The sequence below is a fragment of the Schistocerca piceifrons genome, chromosome 2 (genome assembly GCF_021461385.2).
Source record: "Schistocerca piceifrons isolate TAMUIC-IGC-003096 chromosome 2, iqSchPice1.1, whole genome shotgun sequence".
In the NCBI taxonomy this organism is placed as follows: Eukaryota; Metazoa; Arthropoda; class Insecta; order Orthoptera; family Acrididae; genus Schistocerca; species Schistocerca piceifrons.
This window is the reverse complement of record NC_060139.1, coordinates 485,157,965-485,177,237: the sequence shown is the minus strand read 5'-3', so window position 1 is coordinate 485,177,237 and position 19,273 is coordinate 485,157,965. Positions and strand designations below refer to the sequence as shown.

At 40.4% G+C, this 19,273-nt stretch overlaps 1 protein-coding gene across 6 annotated transcripts in view; it reads right to left on the bottom strand.

The window, feature by feature from the left end:
* Positions 1 to 19,273, bottom strand: part of LOC124777949 (cleavage and polyadenylation specificity factor subunit 1) — a 299,452-nt gene that overhangs the window by 114,087 nt on the left and 166,092 nt on the right. For all 6 annotated transcript variants that reach the window (XM_047253499.1, XM_047253500.1, XM_047253504.1 and 3 more), the window contains one exon: positions 4,924 to 5,046. In XM_047253499.1, the coding sequence (XP_047109455.1) occupies positions 4,924 to 5,046 (123 nt within the window). The remainder of the gene's footprint in view (positions 1 to 4,923; positions 5,047 to 19,273) is intronic.

The window sequence follows — 19,273 nt, the reverse complement described above, 5'->3', positions numbered from 1 at the left end:
GCCGGTGGCAACACCTACAACGTGCTAAAGTGAGGAAAGTTTCCAACCGATTTCTCATACACAAACAGCAGTTGACGACATTGCCTGGTAAAACGTTGTTGTGATGCCTCGTGTAAGGAGGAGAAATGTGTACCATCACATTTCCGATTTGATAAAGGTCAGATTGTAGCGTATCGTGATTGCGATTTATCGTATCACGTCATTGCTGCTCGCGTTGGTCGAGTTTCAACGACTGTTAGCAGAATATGGAATTGGTGGGTTCAGGAGGGTAATACGGATCGCCTTGCTGGATCCCAATGGCCTCGTATCACTAGCAATCGAGCTGACAGGCATCTTATTCGCATGGCTGTAACAGATTGTGCAGCCACGTCTAGATCCCTGAGTCAACAGATGGGGACGCATGCAAGACAACAATCATCTGCACAAACAGTTCGACGACGTTTGCAACAGCATGGACTATCAGCTCGGAGACCATGGCTGCAGTTACCCTTGACGCTGCATCACAGACAGGAGTGCATGCGATGCTGTACTCAACGACAAACCTGGGTGCACGAATGGCAAAACGTCATTTTTTCGGATGAATCCAGGTTCTGTTTACAGCATCATGATGGTCGCATCCGTGTTTGGCGACATCGTGGTGAACGCACATTGGAAGCGTGTACTCATCACCACCATACTGGCGTATCACCCAGCGTGATGGTATGGTGTGCCATTGGTTACATGTCTTGGTCACCTCTTGTTCGCATTGACAGCATTTTGAACAGTGGACGTTACATTTCAGATGTGTTACGACACGTGGCTCTACCCTTCATTCGATCCCTGCGAAACCCTACATTTCAGCAGGATAATGCATGACCACATGTTGCAGGTCCTGTACGGGCCTTTCTGGATTAAGAAAATGTTCGACTGCTGCCCTGGCCAGCACATTCTCCAGATCTCTCACCAATTGAAAACGTCTGGTCAACGGCAGCCGAGCAACTGGCTCGTCACAATACGCCAGTCACTATTCTTGATGAACTGTGGTATCCTGTTGAAGCGGCATGGGCAGCTGTACCTGTACACGCCATCCAAACTCCATCTGACTCAATGCCCAAGCGTATCAAGGCCGTTATTACGGCCAGAGGAGGTTGTTCTGGGTACTGATTTATCAGGATCTATCCACCCAAATTGCGTGAAAATGTAATCACGTCAGTTCTAGAATAATATATTTGTCCAATGAACATTTCTGCATTTCTTCTTGGTGTAGCAATTTTAATGGCCAGTAGTGTATAACCCGAGGACCAAATGTAACTTTAGTTTCTTGTAAACACAGGAAAACCTTAGGCAACACTTTTCCAATGGCTGTGATGACATATTGCGCCGTGCACAAATGTGTTAGTTTGTTTTTACTACCAACTGTGACAAGGGTTCATTTTTCTCCCTTATGCAATAATGTGCGTCAAATGTTCAGCTGATACCCGCATCCTGTTTGATCGGTGTTGATTACGTAATCATGATTAAAACCGGTCATAAGTAACGCCATTTGCGTGCTGAAGAGAGCTGCCACTATCTGTATATCTACTAAATTTTGTACCTCCTTACTAGAGATGTAGTTAGTGATGTGCTGTTGACAAATTTGATGCTCAGATTTGAAATTTCTTGCCCAAGATAATGATGCAGCAAACGTAAAATCCTTGTTCATCATATATTGAAGTGCTGCACCTGCAGCCCACTGCTGATTTATTCTCATTGTTACAATCTCGCTACGACAACGAGATTCGACAAATTGGTCGTATGTCCACTTATTTATTGTCTGGTATTTGTCGTATCTTGTCCCTCCTTTAACGATATCATTTTCCCGCAATTTCAAGTCCTTCTCCCTTTTCAGGGCTGTTGTTGCTCCATTCTTTAGCAGTGTTTGTAAGTTCCAATTTGGATGATTCCTGGCTAGAGCTACCGCCTTTACTTTTACTTCAAAGGGTATAGCGCCGTAGTTCAATCGTTTAGTAACCGGTTCGTAATACTCATCGGAAACAGATGAAACACATATTCCCAGTGAGGTGGAGATTTCCAAAGTGTTATGACCATTTTGCGATTCACTAGTCAGGATATCTTCCACTGAATCACCTTCTGCTTCATCTTCATGGTATAGTACTTCAGTATCAACAAAAGTTATTTTGTTCATCAGCTTCAAAAATCGCTCGATGATAGCTGCTCCTATCAATCTGGAATGCTGAGAAACAGAACTGCCTGCTTCTGGTAGTGCACTGATAATGCATCTGTCTTGCAACAATTTTACAAACCAAAACACAGCGTCGGTAACTTCCCGCTTGCCATCGTCTGTGACAGGCTCCCAACTATATACTACAGTGCTAATCGAACGGTGTACATCCTCCACTATTCAGATTATGCACCTGAAGGATATGCCACAACAAACAATAACTAGTTACTATGCCATAAACAGACGAGCTAATTACTGCAAACTACATACAGTACTCATCATATGTTACTTACAGAAGAACACTGTATTCATTCACAAAACGTATTTCATCCAGGTGCATTAATGATGGAAAAATCACTACATGTACTCATGAGGTTAGCGGCAGCCTAATGACTGAAAACAACTCATTCCGATTGACTTCTATAAGACTCGTGCTGGACACTTTCACATTTCCAGGTTCACAAATATGATATGACAAAGAGGCAACCAGGACAACATAACTCTCAACGCGTGCATTCTGCCCCGTGCCTAGCTGTAAACAAGTGTCGCATGGTTGGTTATCTGTGATCCCTCCTTATTGATTTACTTGCCTTATTAACCCTCCTATCCCTATCAATTGAGATATGGAAAAATACAAACGAAAAGAATAATATCTGCTAGGTTTCTTCGAGATTCGAAATCGGCTTTTCCGATTTCCATCAAGTTACCGTGGCCATTGCGCTATTGGCGAAAAGCGTTTACCATGTGGGTACAGAAGCGGCAATTGTAAAAGTTTCTTTCCTCAATTTCCGAAAAATTTTGCGTTTGCGGACCCCATACCTGATGATGAAAAATGCTGTATTTAGAATTATCTATCGATCCCTCCAATTTTGAGTCAATTGCTCGTCATAACCTTTAGGGGTGATTTTCTCAAAATTGCTGGGGTGTTGACCCAAAATATCTTAAGAGTCCTTCGTTTTAGGTTGTACACAAGCGACCTGTCAAATTTGAGCCGAATCAGTTGGCTGTGTCTGAGGCCATCCCCTTACGAGTTGGAATGAAATTTTCAATGTTCAAGAAGAATAATTTATTAATCTCCTAGTTACAAACTTTAGTACTCTACTGCCAAAAGAAACAAAAGAACTCAATGAATACCATTTTTCGATAAACACATAAAACTACTATCCAATATTCAGCTTCTCTGGCACGTCACCAACCTCTTCAGGAAGGACACCCTCAAACCCCCTACCTGAATCACACATTTGGTTATCATGACAACCATCCAACTCAGATGATGAGTAGTCACTTGGCCAGGGCTGCATAAATTCAGCACATGTTGTGGTTGCCCTGGACTCTTGTGGTTATCACCTTCTCAATAAACATCATAGGAATCATTAGTTTTAGCTTTTGTAACTCAATAGGGACCTATGTCCTTGACCTTCAGCTTCAGTGCTGGTCCAGCTTGTGTTCATTGTACTGCCACCAGATCACCAACTATGTACATCGAGGCTTTCTTCTGATGTCTGTTGAAACTTGCATGATTTTCTTCTTGTACCTTGCTGATCTGTAGCTCAGCAGCTTCCTTCTGTTTACTGTCTCTTTCTTCAAATGAATTAGTAATTTTTTCTTCTTATAATTTTATGATGTGAAGATCAGTCTGTATGCATCTTAGCTCATATCAAAAATTCAAATGGTATTTTCCCAATACTTCTGTTGTATGTTGAATTCATGGCACGATGAACTGATGGGAGCGCCTTTCACCACTCTTTAGGCCTATCAATACTAAGCTTAGCAATGATTTTAGCCAAAGCAGAATTGATCCTCCCAACCTGTCCACTTGCTCTTGGGAGTCCTGTCATTAATAAAATGTGTTCAGTTTCTTCTGTAATGCAGTACTCCTTGAAAACTTGAGAAGTAAAGCAAGTTCCGCTATCAGTAATTATTTGGACTGGATTTCCAAAATTAGTTTTCTGTAATTAATTCCATCTGTTGATTTTGTAGCCTTTACATGATACAGCCAGATAACCTCTGTAAATGCTTCAATAATACTTACAATGTGGCTGTACCTTTGAAGTGGTCCAATATGATACATGTGATGAGTATATAATAGCACATTTTCTTTGTATAAGCGATGACGGAAATCTTTCATCTTTCCTGATTTCTTACTCACAATTCAACATCTTATATAACTTGAGGTCACTCTTTTCACCTTCTTAGTCAAATCTGGTGTATAATAATCTTGTTTTAATTCCTCCTCAGTTCACTTAACTGCATAATGACCTTTCTCATGCATAAGTTTGATGCCCAACCTACCAGAGATGGTGGTCATGTGTGCATGATGTGTGTGTGCTTGCTTGAATGAATGAATGGTGTGTGTTTCTCTTTTTCTGACAAAGGGTGTGGTCGAAAGCTGATGTGTGTCTTTTAATTGTGCCTGTCTGCAACTTAACGTGTCACATTTAAGGTAAGCAGCAATCTATTTTTTCCTCTATTCTTGTCATTTAATTTCTATATATTTTTAACCCAATAGCAGTAGTGTTCTCTTTATCCACTTTTTGTGCGTTAGACACTACACTGACAGACCATGGACTTAATTATTTTACATTTTAAAATTCTGCGTTGAGGAAATATCCTCAAACTCACATACCACCATCACAATCTCAAACATTAGAAAGCAAGTTATAATAGAAAGTGGCATATGACAGAAATTTGTTGCATATAGTTCTACATAAATCTTTTCTTACCACGGAGTATCCTTCTCACCAGCTGTACCTCCCAAGTGATTTTGTTTTTCTTGAGTAGTACTTTTGTCAAATAATGGTGTATCACTCTCACCATACAGCATTTCATCTTCATCATCCACTTCCCTGAAACAAGTGTTTACTAATATAAAAGTGGTGTAATTGCAGTTATGCTATCTATGAAACACTAAGAAATACACAGGTGCTAAGAAGCAAGAGAGTATACTAGAAATTAAAAACCACAATATTTCATCACTGTTCTGAATTTGAAAGTTTGGTAGATAAACAGAGACCACCTTTCACTATAAGAACAATATTTTATAAACAAAAGACTATCCATATAATAATTTTGAAACCAAAGTGGTTCCACCCATTTTATCTATTTAACAATTAAAATTAGGAAAACTGCCAACTGGTGTTATGAGACACTTTCACTGAACTACAACATAGGATCTTGTAAGCCATACGAAACCAACTGGGTAGACAATCAGAAACTGACATTATTAATGTGATGTACCTTGCAGAAAAAAAACCTTTTGTCACCATATACAACAAAACATACTCAATTCTAATAAACAACTTTGCACAGTCAGGTATTTTCAACATTACTGATATATAGCACACATATTAGTGGTTGGTCAGTTTACAACAGGAACTCACATTTCCTCATGCAGTGCACATTATTTCCAAAACAGTCCATAGGTACACTGCCACAGCCAGCAATACAATCACTATGATACATTTTCTGCCATCATAATAGGGCAATGAAGTCTTTGTAAGATTACATGATTGAAATTATTTAAATTCACACAGAAAACTCCTCCTTGAGAGATTTATATTTCTTCCTCATAAATATCACCATGCCACAGATAATGGCATTAATTCTTCTTTTATAGTAATTTGTTTTGCCATTTACAGTCACTTATTTCACCCATATCACCCATCGCTGACAAAGGAAATTAACACCATGTGACTCTCAGCATGAACCAGCTCTTCACTATGCCAATATGACAAAATTCAATTGCTCTGAACTCTCTGATTCAAATTAATGTTTTCATTTTATTTTGGTCGTAACTGATTTACCTGATGGTTAAATACAAACCTGAACAAAAGTCTCACTCTATCTATAAAAGATCTCCAGTTTGTTAGTCACGTACCTTAAAAGCGGTTTCCCACTCAGGAAATTATCATCCACAACACAGTCACAAAAAACGACCCTTCCTAGTTAACAGTCCCAGCCACGGCTTCTTATTTAACCTTCCAATCCCAGCACATCTGCCACCCAAACCCAAACATAACCCTAATCAAATTATAACATGTCACAACCTTGTTGTCCAATCTGCCCTTAACCTCACATCCAGATCCCTCTCCAATTCTGAAACACGAGTTCTTTCCAAACGCCTAATCTTCAGTCCCACACCCAAATTCAATCACACAGTACTACTCAAAGATCTTCTCTCATTCAACTATAACACCAACTGGAAGTACCACTTCACTACCCAATCCCAACCCACAAACCATAGGTGTTAGCATCAAACCTTGCTTAGAACAATTCTAACACAAATCACAAAGGGATCCTCCTCATGTTCCCCAAAACCATTCTGTCTAGGCTTTCTAGAAATTCCTCACTTCCAACACTGCCTCTCAAATCCTTCCCGAAAAACATCATCAGAACTCCGAACCTTACTCAAGTTGCATCCTGAGCTATCTGTGACCTGAAGGCAAGATGTTTTATCAACATTCTTCATGTGTACAAATGTTCCACTACTGCATTACTTGAATGTGAGAAGTGACAGAGGGGCATTGTCAGCTCTCTGACAGTTCAACATGGAAATCTATCCCTAAGAACCCTATTCCTTGGATACAGACTGAGCTACATAAAATTCTTAAAACTCGAGCCCCCTCACAAGTGCTCACAATTGTTTCTTGCATCTTCCCTTCAAACCACTTCCAAAAATACATGAAACAGCCATCTTGTCAGACCCATAGTAGCTGGTTTCAATGCCCTCACCAAATGCATATTAGCTCTGGTTGACCAGCACAAACAACTCACCACACAAGGCTTCCCATAAAAGACACCAACTGCTTTCTTGAACATCTCAAATCCACTCCAACCCATCTCCTATATGAAACCCTACTTGTAACTAGAGGTGCAACCTCATCACACACACACACACACACACACACACACACACAAGCTGGACAACCTGGCCTGCTACAGATTTATTTAATGACATCTTCATGATGATGTACTACTTCACTTTCTGTAACAAGTTAATTCACTTTAATCTAAAGCAACTTCCTTTGGTTTTAACCTTCACCTCACTGAATCCCACACTCAAACCACAGTCCACATAAAATCAACCAATAAGCAAAAACACCTACACTTTGACAGCTACCACCCCCTTCTACATAAATAACTTCCTTCTCTATGGCCTAGGCAGCCACAGTAAACATATCTGTTCCACCACTGAATCCCTCATCCACATAAATAACTTCCTTCTCTATGGCCTAGGCAGCCACATCTATTCCACCACTGAAACCCTCAACACCTAAACCAACCACGTTTGTCAGGCTTTCCTCTCCCATAGCTACCCCACAGAGCTTATCCACAAACAGATCTCCTGGGCAATATACTACTCACCATCTGACTAATACAGTTCTCACTTCCAGAAAGAACTCAGATGATGTCCCATTGCCACCAGTACCATCCAAGCCTTGAATCCCTCAAAACATTACTCCACCGAGTCTAAGTTCTTTAGATAAGCCCTGAAATAAGATCCTCTCTTCCTGATAGCCTACTCGGATTACCCACTGTCTCTTCCTGTTGCCCTCCTAACAGCCACTACATTCTCATCAAACAATATGATATTTCCAAATCATTACTCTTAGCCCAATGTTCCTACTCCTGTTATCATCTTCACTGTAAAACCTGCCCCACTATCACCTCCTTAGTAAATCCAATAATATAAGATGCAGAGCAACTGGCCACAACCAAGCCTTTTTTATGTCTGCTAACTTGTGTTCACTGCACAGCGTTTTATATAGGAATGACCACCACCAACTGGCCAAGTGCACAAATGGGCATACAAGAATTGTCTGCCTACGGCACACCTAGTACTCAGTTGACTGAACATCGTCAGCACAGCGCAAAGGACCCAAATGCCTCCTACATACCTGTGTCAATGAATCCTCCTCTATTTCTTCACTGTACTTCTCATTATTTTTTTATTGTTTCATTCAATTATTTGCTTCTTGCTTTCGCTTTTTAATTTTTATTCTCCTACCGGCCCTTTTCACTTCTTCCCTCCGACGTAATTCTGAATTGCACTGTTCATTTCTCTTCCTTTTAATCTATCTTCACTTCTCACTCTGTCCTTGAGAGATGATTAACACTGGTAAAGTTAACACCATAAAGAGAAAGAGGTGTTAAACAAGGAGAATAGTCTCTGACTACTGGATGGATGTGCAGCAAATAATAACAGTTAGTAAACAATGCAAGAAATGATCGTCATTGCAAGAAACGATGGTCATAAGATACACTATAAAGATAAGTGAACAAGGCAAATAAGACAAGAAAATGATAGAAGAAGATCACTGAATAAAGAAAATGGTGGGCAAATAAGAAAAAGCAATCACAAAATGAGGAAAAACCTGTATCAAACAAATAAAAAAAATTGGCAAACAAACATGTTTGTGCCAAGCAAGGCTGTGACATACAGGAAATAGACACGTTAGTAAATTCCCATTGACTAAAGTAAGATTAAAGTCTAACATCTCATTGAAACCACAGTCAACAGAGTTGGAACACGAGCGCAGATTACAGAAGGAAGAGGAAGGAAATCACTTGCGCTTTATGCAATTTAGGCAAAACATAAAAAAAATAAACCTGGCTGCCCAGATGGACATGAAGTTACTAAATAGATCAAAATCAGCTACACAGATGGTAAGTGGTCTTATTAGCACTGAAATGGAGGTTGATACAAAGAAGAGTTGGGGAAGATTATAATATGTTCATCTTTTCAGTCACTGTATGAACACCATAACAGCAGATATTAAAACAGTTAATATGGAATAGAAAATCAAAGTCACTCAACTAATGAAATGTGGCTGGGCCTAATGTGGTAATTATGCAAACATTTTTAATATCATTTCTTGTCTATTTGAGATAAACTGAATTAAAATTTTTCCCCAAAAACAGTTAAAAAGATTTCTTGCTGAGGGAGTTTTGAAAGGAGCAACTGGAAACGAAGATATTAAAGACAAATAGCACAGAAATGAAAACAAATCTTCTGCTGAACTATGGCTCACACATGCCCGAGGGGGTGGTGGTCCGGCCTGATCTTGAGCTCGCTGACCCAATATTGTCACCTAGTGCACTGACCAGTTGGCAGGCAATTACATCTGGTGTCAGAAGTGTTACTGTGTGGCACCATTGTGTCTGACAGAAGCAGTGGTCCAACAGTACAACTTAAGCAGCAGCTGCAGGTCTGCAGTACTATGTGGGAGTGGCTCTTGTTATTTTTGTTTTGGGCTGTTTTGTTCCTTTTGTTTATGACCGCAGCAACGCATCGTGACTGTGTTTGTTAACTCACATGAGCATGCCGATGTATTAGTTTCACGGTAACTATAGAGAGGTATACTTGCAACCAGCGAGACACTCATAATGTAATTTGGCTGGGCACAAGTTGCCACATTTGCAAGCAGTGTGTAGTGATTCAAGAGTTTACACATAAATTCTGGAACCACTCGACCTTCTGCCACCTCTAGAGACTCTTACTTAATTTTGGTGTTAGACTTGCTAGAAGCAAGACCTGTCTTTGAATTTCCGGTTGTTATTAAACCAACCACATTGTAATTATACTTAATAGTATCTAATGGTTAACGATGCAGTTGACTTGCAAGAGTTTGTATGCTTATGTGAAACTTGTGGAAATTAAAATATACCTGAACTGAACTGAAATTATGAAGGTACCGGGTTATTTCAAGGGAGAGAGAGGCCTTTATTAGTTCCTCTAACCATCATTATTTCTTCGGAGCAGAAGTTGTGGAGATCGACAAAGCCGCGTATCCAGAGAAGAGGATCGGTTAAACGTTTCAAGTAAGTCAACTGTTGTAAGAGAAGTGTGAAGTTCGCAATCCAGTTTTGCACTGCTTCTCTTGTCGTCGAAACCATTAGAAGTGGTTAGCCACAAGGTGCAAAAGTGTTCTAAATATTGTTGGTCTCTTGTACAACGCATGACCTAGTGTACTTTGTATCCAAATTGTATGTGTTATTGTGTAATTTTGCTATTGTATTGTTGAAAAGAGGTGACAGAAATTCCGGAAACATGAACAATGACTACACAGGAGGCAACTGAGGTCCTGCAGAAGCATATAACTGAATTGCTGAAAAGTAACAATGTGTTGTACAGGCAAGTAGGTAATCAGAAAACCATGGATGGACATACGCATGCTGCTAAAGCACTACTTCCTGTACCTGCTCCTTTCATGCATTCAGTTATGGCTAACCTTGTGATTGCTTTTGCTAGTAAATCAACAGATGATTTGTCAGTATTTGTAAGTGATTTAAAGACTGCCACGAAGCTAGGGAAATGGTCAGATGAAACATGTTTAAATACTGCCAAGCTACATTTGGTTGGGGAAGCCAAGTCTTACATCGTGTACCTTGAAGGGTTGACTTCGTGGTCTCACAAAAACCAGTGGAGAGGTTTCAGGTTGAATCCATTAAGTCAATGCTAATACCTATGAATTAACACAGAATGTGGAGTTAGAAAAGTCATTTTGTAAAAAGCTGAAAACAGTGTGTTGGATGTGTTTGTAAGAGGACTCCAAGTGGATATGTCCATGAGAATGGGGATGGAAAACCCAAAAGACTTGGTTTCTGCTGATATGGTAGCTACAAAACTTGACGAAGTGGATATCGTGACATGGTACATTTTTGCGTACAAACCGAAATATTATAGATGTAGGAACATGGGCCACACTAAGAAAGAGTGTTGGCAACTCCAGTGTTATTGATGTGAGGTAGTAGGCCACTGGATGCATGAGTGTTACAGTAAAAAGCAGAAGGGACAGCATTCTTTAAACACCAGTGGGAATTCCTCAACTGTCGGATGGCACTCTCAGTAATACAGAGTACTGAAGAAGCCTTGCAATGATGGAGTGCTGCTTGGTGTGCATAGATTTTTAGCAGACACAGTGACTCATGTGTCAGTAGCCAGTCTACACCTTACAGGCAGGAGGCGGCTGGGGACTCCACAATACACCAATAAGCCAAAACATCATGAACACCTGTTTAATAGCATGTTGTTCCACTTTTCAAACACAGTACAACAGGGATTCTTCTTGGTATGGATTCTAAAAGTCCCTGATAGGATTCCAAAAGCAGGTGGCACCAGATGTCCACACACCGGACAAGCAATTCCTGCAAATTACAGGGTGGTTGTTTAAGGGCCTGCAGCTGGTGCCCGATATGTGTTCCTGATTAGGCACATTTGCTGGCCAAGACATAAAAGTGAGTTCACTGTAACACCTCTAGTACTACAACATCCCTAGTATGATTCTGACCTTATAACATGGACATTTATCCTGCTGGAAAATTTCATCACTGAAGGGGGAGACTTCATGCATGAAGTGATATACTTGGTCCACAAAATATTCACGTAGCTCACTACTGTAATGATGCCTTCGATTACCACCAAAGATCCCATGGAAGCCCAACTCAAATGTACCCCACAGAATAATTCTGCCCTCAACAGCCTGCATCTATGGCATGGTGTATGTTTTGTGCAGCCGTTCACCTGAATGATGGCTTATAAGGTCCCAACCATCAACCTAGTGTAAAAAAGAAATGAGAGTCATTCAACAGGTGACATGTTTCTATCATTCTACAGTGAAAACTTGGTGATGCTGTGCCCACTATTATCATAATTGTTGATGATGTTGTTGGGTCAACACAGGAACACGTATTGGTCGTGTGAAAGCTCCATGTTCAACAACGGCCTTTGAACAATGTGCTCTGAAAGACTTGGACCTGCACCATCACTGTACTCTGTCATCAGATCTGCCACAGATCGCTGCCTGTCCTGGATCACACAGTGGGGGATCCTCTGACCTTTACGTTTTGTGATGAGATATGGTCATCCAATACCATACGACCTACTCATTATTACACCATCCTTCAACCACTTTCCATAGATGCTCACAACAACAGTACACCAAGAGGTGACCGGCATTGGCATTTCAGAGAGCCTTGTTTCCAGCCACAGTGCTGCAACCATGTTCCCTTCGTCAAAACTGCTTATATCAGTGGATTTCAACATTTGTGGCCCACATCTTCACTATAATGAGTGCCCCCTTGTCTCTCTTCCATTTACACTCTTTCCTTAGTGAGTCAAGTGCCCATAACACCACCATGAGGTATTCACCCTCATGGTGGGCAGTGCTCATAATATTCTGACTCATCAGTGTATAAGTTATGTGGAGCGGATGGGAATGATGCGGCATGATTGAGATTGACAGCGCTTAATTTCAGTAATGGAGAGGGAACTTTCAAGGGTATGTGGAGGTATTGCCACAAGTTGGTGAGGGACACTGCATGATTATGGGGCTTGCCTTCCTGAATGCACATCATGCATAAATTGACCTTATGCAGTACACTATCAAACACAGCAGAACATTGTTTCAGTTGGGAACAACCACTGCTAGTGTTACATCACTGCAAGGTTAACCTGTCATGAAGGGGGCACCAAATAGACTACTGAAACATGCAGTAAAGATCAGTTCTCATAATAAAGATTGGAGAGACACAGGAAAGTTACTCTGGATTAGTGTGGGTATCGGCCACCCAGTGGAAATGTGTATTGTGGAGCTGTTGAGAGTGCAATGATGAGTAGGATGTGTTGCACTGCTTTGAGAGTAGAAGTGCAGTACCCATGAGGGAAGGAGACGAAGACAATGTGTTTCCAATGAGTATAGATAATTTTGGCGTGGACAAGGTGACTCGGCCAAAGAGAATATTAATTGCCTGTTTGGAAGACCTGAATGAGGATGATCTCGATAGACTGGAAGGTGGCCATGGCCACAAGCAAACAGTTGATATATATCCTCTTCGTGACAAAGTGAAATATTTAGTTGGAAAAGATAGGTCTGCCATGGAAGCTGAGTGCTCACAGCATTAAAGCCAAAACAGTGTATGGGTTACCTTGACAATTTCATCGTATTTTTGAAGGATGTAGAAGAGCAAGTGCAGTGGCTGGAGGAAGTTTTCAAGAGGTTACACACAGCACGATTGTGCTCAGTAGCAGTAAACATGAATTCGGAGTAGCTCATGTGAATTACTTACGTCATGTGATTAGTCAGGAGGATGTCAGGACTGATCCGCATTTGATTTCTGAAATCCACAATTTTGTGACAACACAGATAACAAAACACCTTCAATTGTTTCTTGGCCTCTGTAATTATTATTGGAAATTCATTAGGGGATCTGCTGAAATTGCTGAACTGCTGAAAACTTTGTTGTGCAAAGGAGCGACATTTCAGTGGTCAACTGATTGTGAAATAAGAGTTTCAAAATTTAAAACAGGAATTAACACCAAGTCCAGTATTTGTATTTCCAGATTTTAGTAAGGTATTTAACTTATTGTGTGACACAAATTATCTAGCATCTGGATGTATTATTAATTAAGACGTGGATGGTAAAGAACACATGGTGGCATACGCATCAAGGCAGCTGAATAAATCACAACAGAACTATTCTGCCATACAGAAAAAGAATTTCGCTGTTATTTACTGAGTGACATATTTCCATTGTTACTTGTATGGCAGAAAGTCTAAAGTTGCAACAGCTCACACTGCATTAAAATGATGACTGGGTCTAAAAGATCCATAGATTTGGCTGATGTGGTAGGCTCTGAAGCTCAGTGAATCTGATTCTGAGGTGGTACGTAAACCCAAGAGAAAGCATGGTAATCTCGATATTTTAAGTAAAAGCATCAGAATGTTTCAAGTGCTGGGTAGGAGCATGGCTGAGAGGCAAACGGCTCAGGCAGTTGATGCTGAGCACCGAAGCAAGTGCATGACCATGATTTAGCAGGTCATGGCGCAACAAGAACAACTGACCAGCATGCAGCTGAGAAGTTTTGGTCGAGGACAATGAGGAGGACATGGGACAATATGTCAGAAATTGAATACCTCATGCACTCTTTTACAGAGGTTACCAGAAGTGCCCAACAGTTCTAAATCCTGGGGATGGACTTTCAGGGCCCGTTTAGTTGTATACCCGCAGGTTTTGAATAACTTATTTTGTAGCAAATCAGCATTTATGATTCACAGTTACTGCAAAGAATAGATCACTCCAAATTTCACTATATATAAATTAAAATAAATGTGCAAATCGAAGTTACCCTGTCCTGTACATAATCTAATTTTGTAGTAAACTGACATAAGTGATTTAGTTCCTGTAGGAGATATTGTAACTACGATATTTTCTTAGATCTAGTTTTCTCATAAAGAGCAGTATACAGTACCTACATTTATCATAAATTAACTCTATTTTTCATGTTTACCAACAACTATAATTAACCTCAAAACGTGATTCTTCAACTTCTTCCGGCGTATTTCTTGCTCGAAAAGTCCACGGGTGTACTGCCGGTCCATAGTGTCCAATGAGCACAATATTTCAGCGATCAGACATGTCGCCATCGTCAGGTGCACTGAGGAACTGAGCTCCTGAGGGCGGGCGGTCGTCCTAAATCCCCTTCCCCCGTGACCGCCGATGCATGGTCACGAACTGCGGAGAGAACGCCTCTTGGGGGAAGGGGATTTAGGACGGTCGCCCGCCCTCAGGAGCTCAGTTCGTCAGCTCACCTGACGTTGGCGACATGTCTGATCACCGAAATATTGGGCCCATTGGACACTATGGATCGGCAGTACACCCATGGACTGTTTGAGCAACCTCAAAAAGTTTTACGTACAAGTAATTTTTACCACAGGTTTTTCTGTTGCTTTAATGCAAATCTTGTTTTGTGTATTTACTACAATTTTTACAGGGTATTAGTATTTTTTAACTAAACAGATTAAATGATAATCAGCAGTCTTAGTTTTTAAAGTTATTTGTTCACTGTCATGTAATAACTGCACCAGGCAAAATGTAGCCCCACTGTGAATGCTGTTCTTGAATAAAGCATCAGTTGGTTGACATTTGTAAGCAACTGGAAAACACCCTGACTACTGTCAAATGATTGGCAGCTGCTGCAAATTGATGTGTTGGAAGAGATTCTGAGAGTCATGTACCTGTAGTACTGGCACAAAAGTACCTCAAGTAGTATCCTCTTCTGTGGATCTAGTCTCCTCTGCAAAAGGTATGGAGCTGTAACGAATTGTCCACATGACTGCAAGTGGCATTTCAATGGCAGATCTAGGTGTCGTGTACAGGGTGGATGGGCACCAGGGAGGACTCAGGGTGTTATATCAATCCCCTTAACCAACAAGTCACAGGTGCTATCTTTCACTTAATCTGAAACTGAGCCAGTGGGACTCACTTCATTTGTTTTGAGAAACCTGTTTTGTTGGGTGTCAAGAGGAGGAAAACGAAAAGGGTACAGTTCTATTAACCATTATGGGTCAAACATATGGTGAATGATACTAGCCCGCAGGGAAATGGTGGCAAGGGTCTGGAAAGGGCACCAGGTGCACTCAGTGTGTATGCCTGGGCAGCTCATTCAATATGTGGAGGAGGGTATTCCGGCAGCCACTGAGGGAACAGGTTGCAACCAACTGCACACTGCAAACTGTTTTGAACAGTTAGTTCAGGAGTCCACATACAATGGAAATGTCTTAGACCTTATAGCTAAAAACAGGCATTAGTACATAGATGAGGATTAGTGATCATGATGTCATTTTAACAACTATGGCTAGGAAAGTTAATAAATTACTCAAGAAGGCTAGGAAAGTGTTTCTGCTAGAAAGAGCAGATAAGTATCTCATTTGGAGAATGAATTGCAATCACTTCCTTCCAGTATGATGGACATAGAAGTATTATGGGGAAAGTTTAAACAGATTGTAAATCATGCTCTGAACAAGTATGTGCATAGTAAGTAGATTAAGGACAAGAAAAGACCCATCTTAGTTTAACAACAAAAATAGGAAAATGCTAATGAAGCAAAGGCTGTTGCATATTCAGTTCAAAAGAGAACAGACAAATGATGACACGCAAAGGTTAGTAGATATTCGGTGTATCTGTGAAAACAATCTATGCATGAAGCATACAACACCACTGTCATACCTAAGCAAAGAGTAAGGCTAAGAACCCAAGAAAATTCTGGAACTGTGAAGAATCACTAACCAGGTCTAGGACTTCCATCCAGTCACTCACTGACCAATTTGATGTGGCAGTTGAAGATAGAAAAACAAAAGCTGAAGTTTTAAATTGCACACTTAAAAAATCGTTCATACAGGAGGACCACAAAAAACACAGTCATTAGACCAGCGTACAAGTCCCATATGGATGATAGTAATAGGCACCCTTAGCATAAAGAAACAAATGAAAGATTTGAAAACAAATAAATTGGCAGGTCTGGATAGAATCCTAATTCAGATTTACAAAGAGTGCTCCATGGCAGTGGTCCCTTACTTAGCTTGCATTTATTGCAAATATCTCGCCCAGTGCAAAGTCCCTAGTGACTGGAAAGAAAGTGCTGGTGACTCTTCTAATGTAAAAGTGTAAAAGAATGGACCACAAAATTACAGACCAATATCCTTAACATCAGTCTGGTTAAGAATTCTAGAACATCTGATACAGAATACAACTAACTTCCTAGAGATCGAAAAGCTTATGTCCACAAATCAGTATGATTTTGGAAAGCATCACTCATGTGAAACTCAGTTTGCCCTTTTCTCACATGATATACGGTGGACTTTGGATGGAGGGCAACAGGCATATTCCACATTCCTGGATTTCTGAAAAGCAAGAACCCACTGAGTTGTCCTTGATGGTGAATGTTCATCAGAGAGAAGGGTATCATAAGGAGTGCTCCTCCACTGAAGTATGATAGTACCATTCTTATTTTTTGTATACATGGGTGATCTGGTGAACAGGGTGGGCAACAATATGCTGTTGTTTGCTGGTCATGCTGTGGTGTATGAGAAGGTGTCGAAGATGGTTGGCTGCAGGATGAAACAAGATGACTTTGACAAAATTGCTAATTGGTGTGATGAATGGCACTGCTGGCTCCAAATAAGAAAATTAAGTTAATGAAGACGAGCAGCAAAAACAAACCCATAAGATTCAGGTGCAGTGTCCTGCTTAACACAGTCACAGTGTGGGTCATCTGCAAAGGAGACCACATAGAGGACACTTGCATGACCTGTACTTGATCACTGCTTGAGTGTTTGGGATCCACACCAGATTGGATTAAAGAAAGACAAGAATGCAATTAAGAAGCAGGCTGCTACATTTATTAACGATTAGTTTGAACAAAACACAAGCATTACAGAGATGCTTCAAGAGATCAAATGGGAATGCCTGGAGGGAAGGTGATGTTTTCCAAGGAACACCATTGAGAAAGTTTAGAGAACCAACATTTGAAGATGATCACAGAACTATTCTACTGCCACCAACAAGTATTTGGCATTAGGACCACAAAGGTAAGATAAAAGAAATTAGGGTTCTTGTGGAGGCATGTAGACAACCATTTTTCCCTCACTCTATCTGCAAGTGGAACAGGAAAGGAAACAAATAGTAGTGGTACAGGATACCCCTGCCATGCACCATATGATGGTTTGTGGTGTCCACAACACACTGTCACAGTTCGACATGTTCCTGAAAAGCAGTGAAGCTCTCATTATACTAGGTATAGAAAGCTGAGTGAAACCAGAAATTGGTATCAGTGAATTTTTTGGAGAAAATTTAAGTGTATATCAAAAGGAAAGGCTACTGGAAAAGGAGGTGACATATTTGTCGCAGTTGACAAGAAACTCAAATCCACTGAGGTAGAAATTGGAGCTGCATGTGAGACTGTTTGGGCAAGACTCAGTATCAGGAGTGGACATTGTACATGGCTCCTTCTATCGCTCAACAGACTTATTTCCTGATGTAATGAGAACTTAAGAGAAAAACTGAGCTCACTTGTACACAAGTTCCCCACTCATACTGTAATTGTTGGTGGAAATTTAATCATCCAAAAATCAATTCAGAAAATTACAGTTTGGTAGTGGTGGGCATGATAAGCCACCCTGTATAACAGTAATAAATGCGTTCTCTGAGGACTACCTACAACAGATAGTTTGAAACCCTACTCACAATGGAAATATATTGGATCTAATGGTAACAGACAGACATGAACTCTTTGATGATGTGTGCATAAAATCTGGTATCAGTACCCATGACACGGTCGTCACAACAACGATTACCAACGGATGAAGGACAACTTAAAAATAAAGATATATATGTTCAGTAAACTAGATAAAAAAAGGTAGTGTCATATCTCAATGAGTGCCTCGGGCATGGATGTGTGTGATGTCCTTAGGTTAGTTGGGTTTAAGTAGTTCTAAGTTCTAGGGGACTGATGACCTCAGAAGTTAAGTCCCATAGTGCTCAGAGCCATTTGAACCATTTTTATATCTCAATGAGAAACTTCAAACTTTTGGCATACGGCAGGAGTTGACCAGACTCAGTATCAGGAGTGGACATAAAATTGTACATGGCTCCTTCTATCGGCCACCAGACTTATTTCCTGATGTAATGAAAACTTTAGAGAAAAAATGAGTTCACTTGTACACAAGTTCCCCACTCATACTGTAATTGGTGGTGGAAATTTAATCATCCAAAAATCAATTCAGAAAATTACAGTTAGATAGATATGCACTCAGTAGAACAGTTCATAATGGAAGAGATCCTCCATTGTATATAGTCACTGTAAAGAAATTCTAATGAAACAGAGATTACTGCATAATAAATGTAAAACAAAGCATAGGACTATAGATGGAGAGATGTTGAATGAAACATGTTTAGTTGTCAGGAGAGCAATGCGTGATGTCTCCAATGACTACCACAGCAGAATATTGTCAAATGATCTTTCATAAACCCAAAGAAATTCTGGTCATATGTAAAGGCTTTTAGTGGCACCAATGTCAATGTCCTGTCCCTAGTGAATGAGACAGGTACTGAAATTGAGGGAAGCAAAGCAAAAGCTGAAACACTGAACTCCATTTTCAAATGTTCCTTTACAAAGGAAAACCCATGAGAATTGCTCCAATTTCAGCCTCATACCACTGAAAAGACGAATGAAATAAATATTAGTGTCAATGGCATTGCGAAACAACTGAAATCATTAAAACTGAAGAAAGCTCC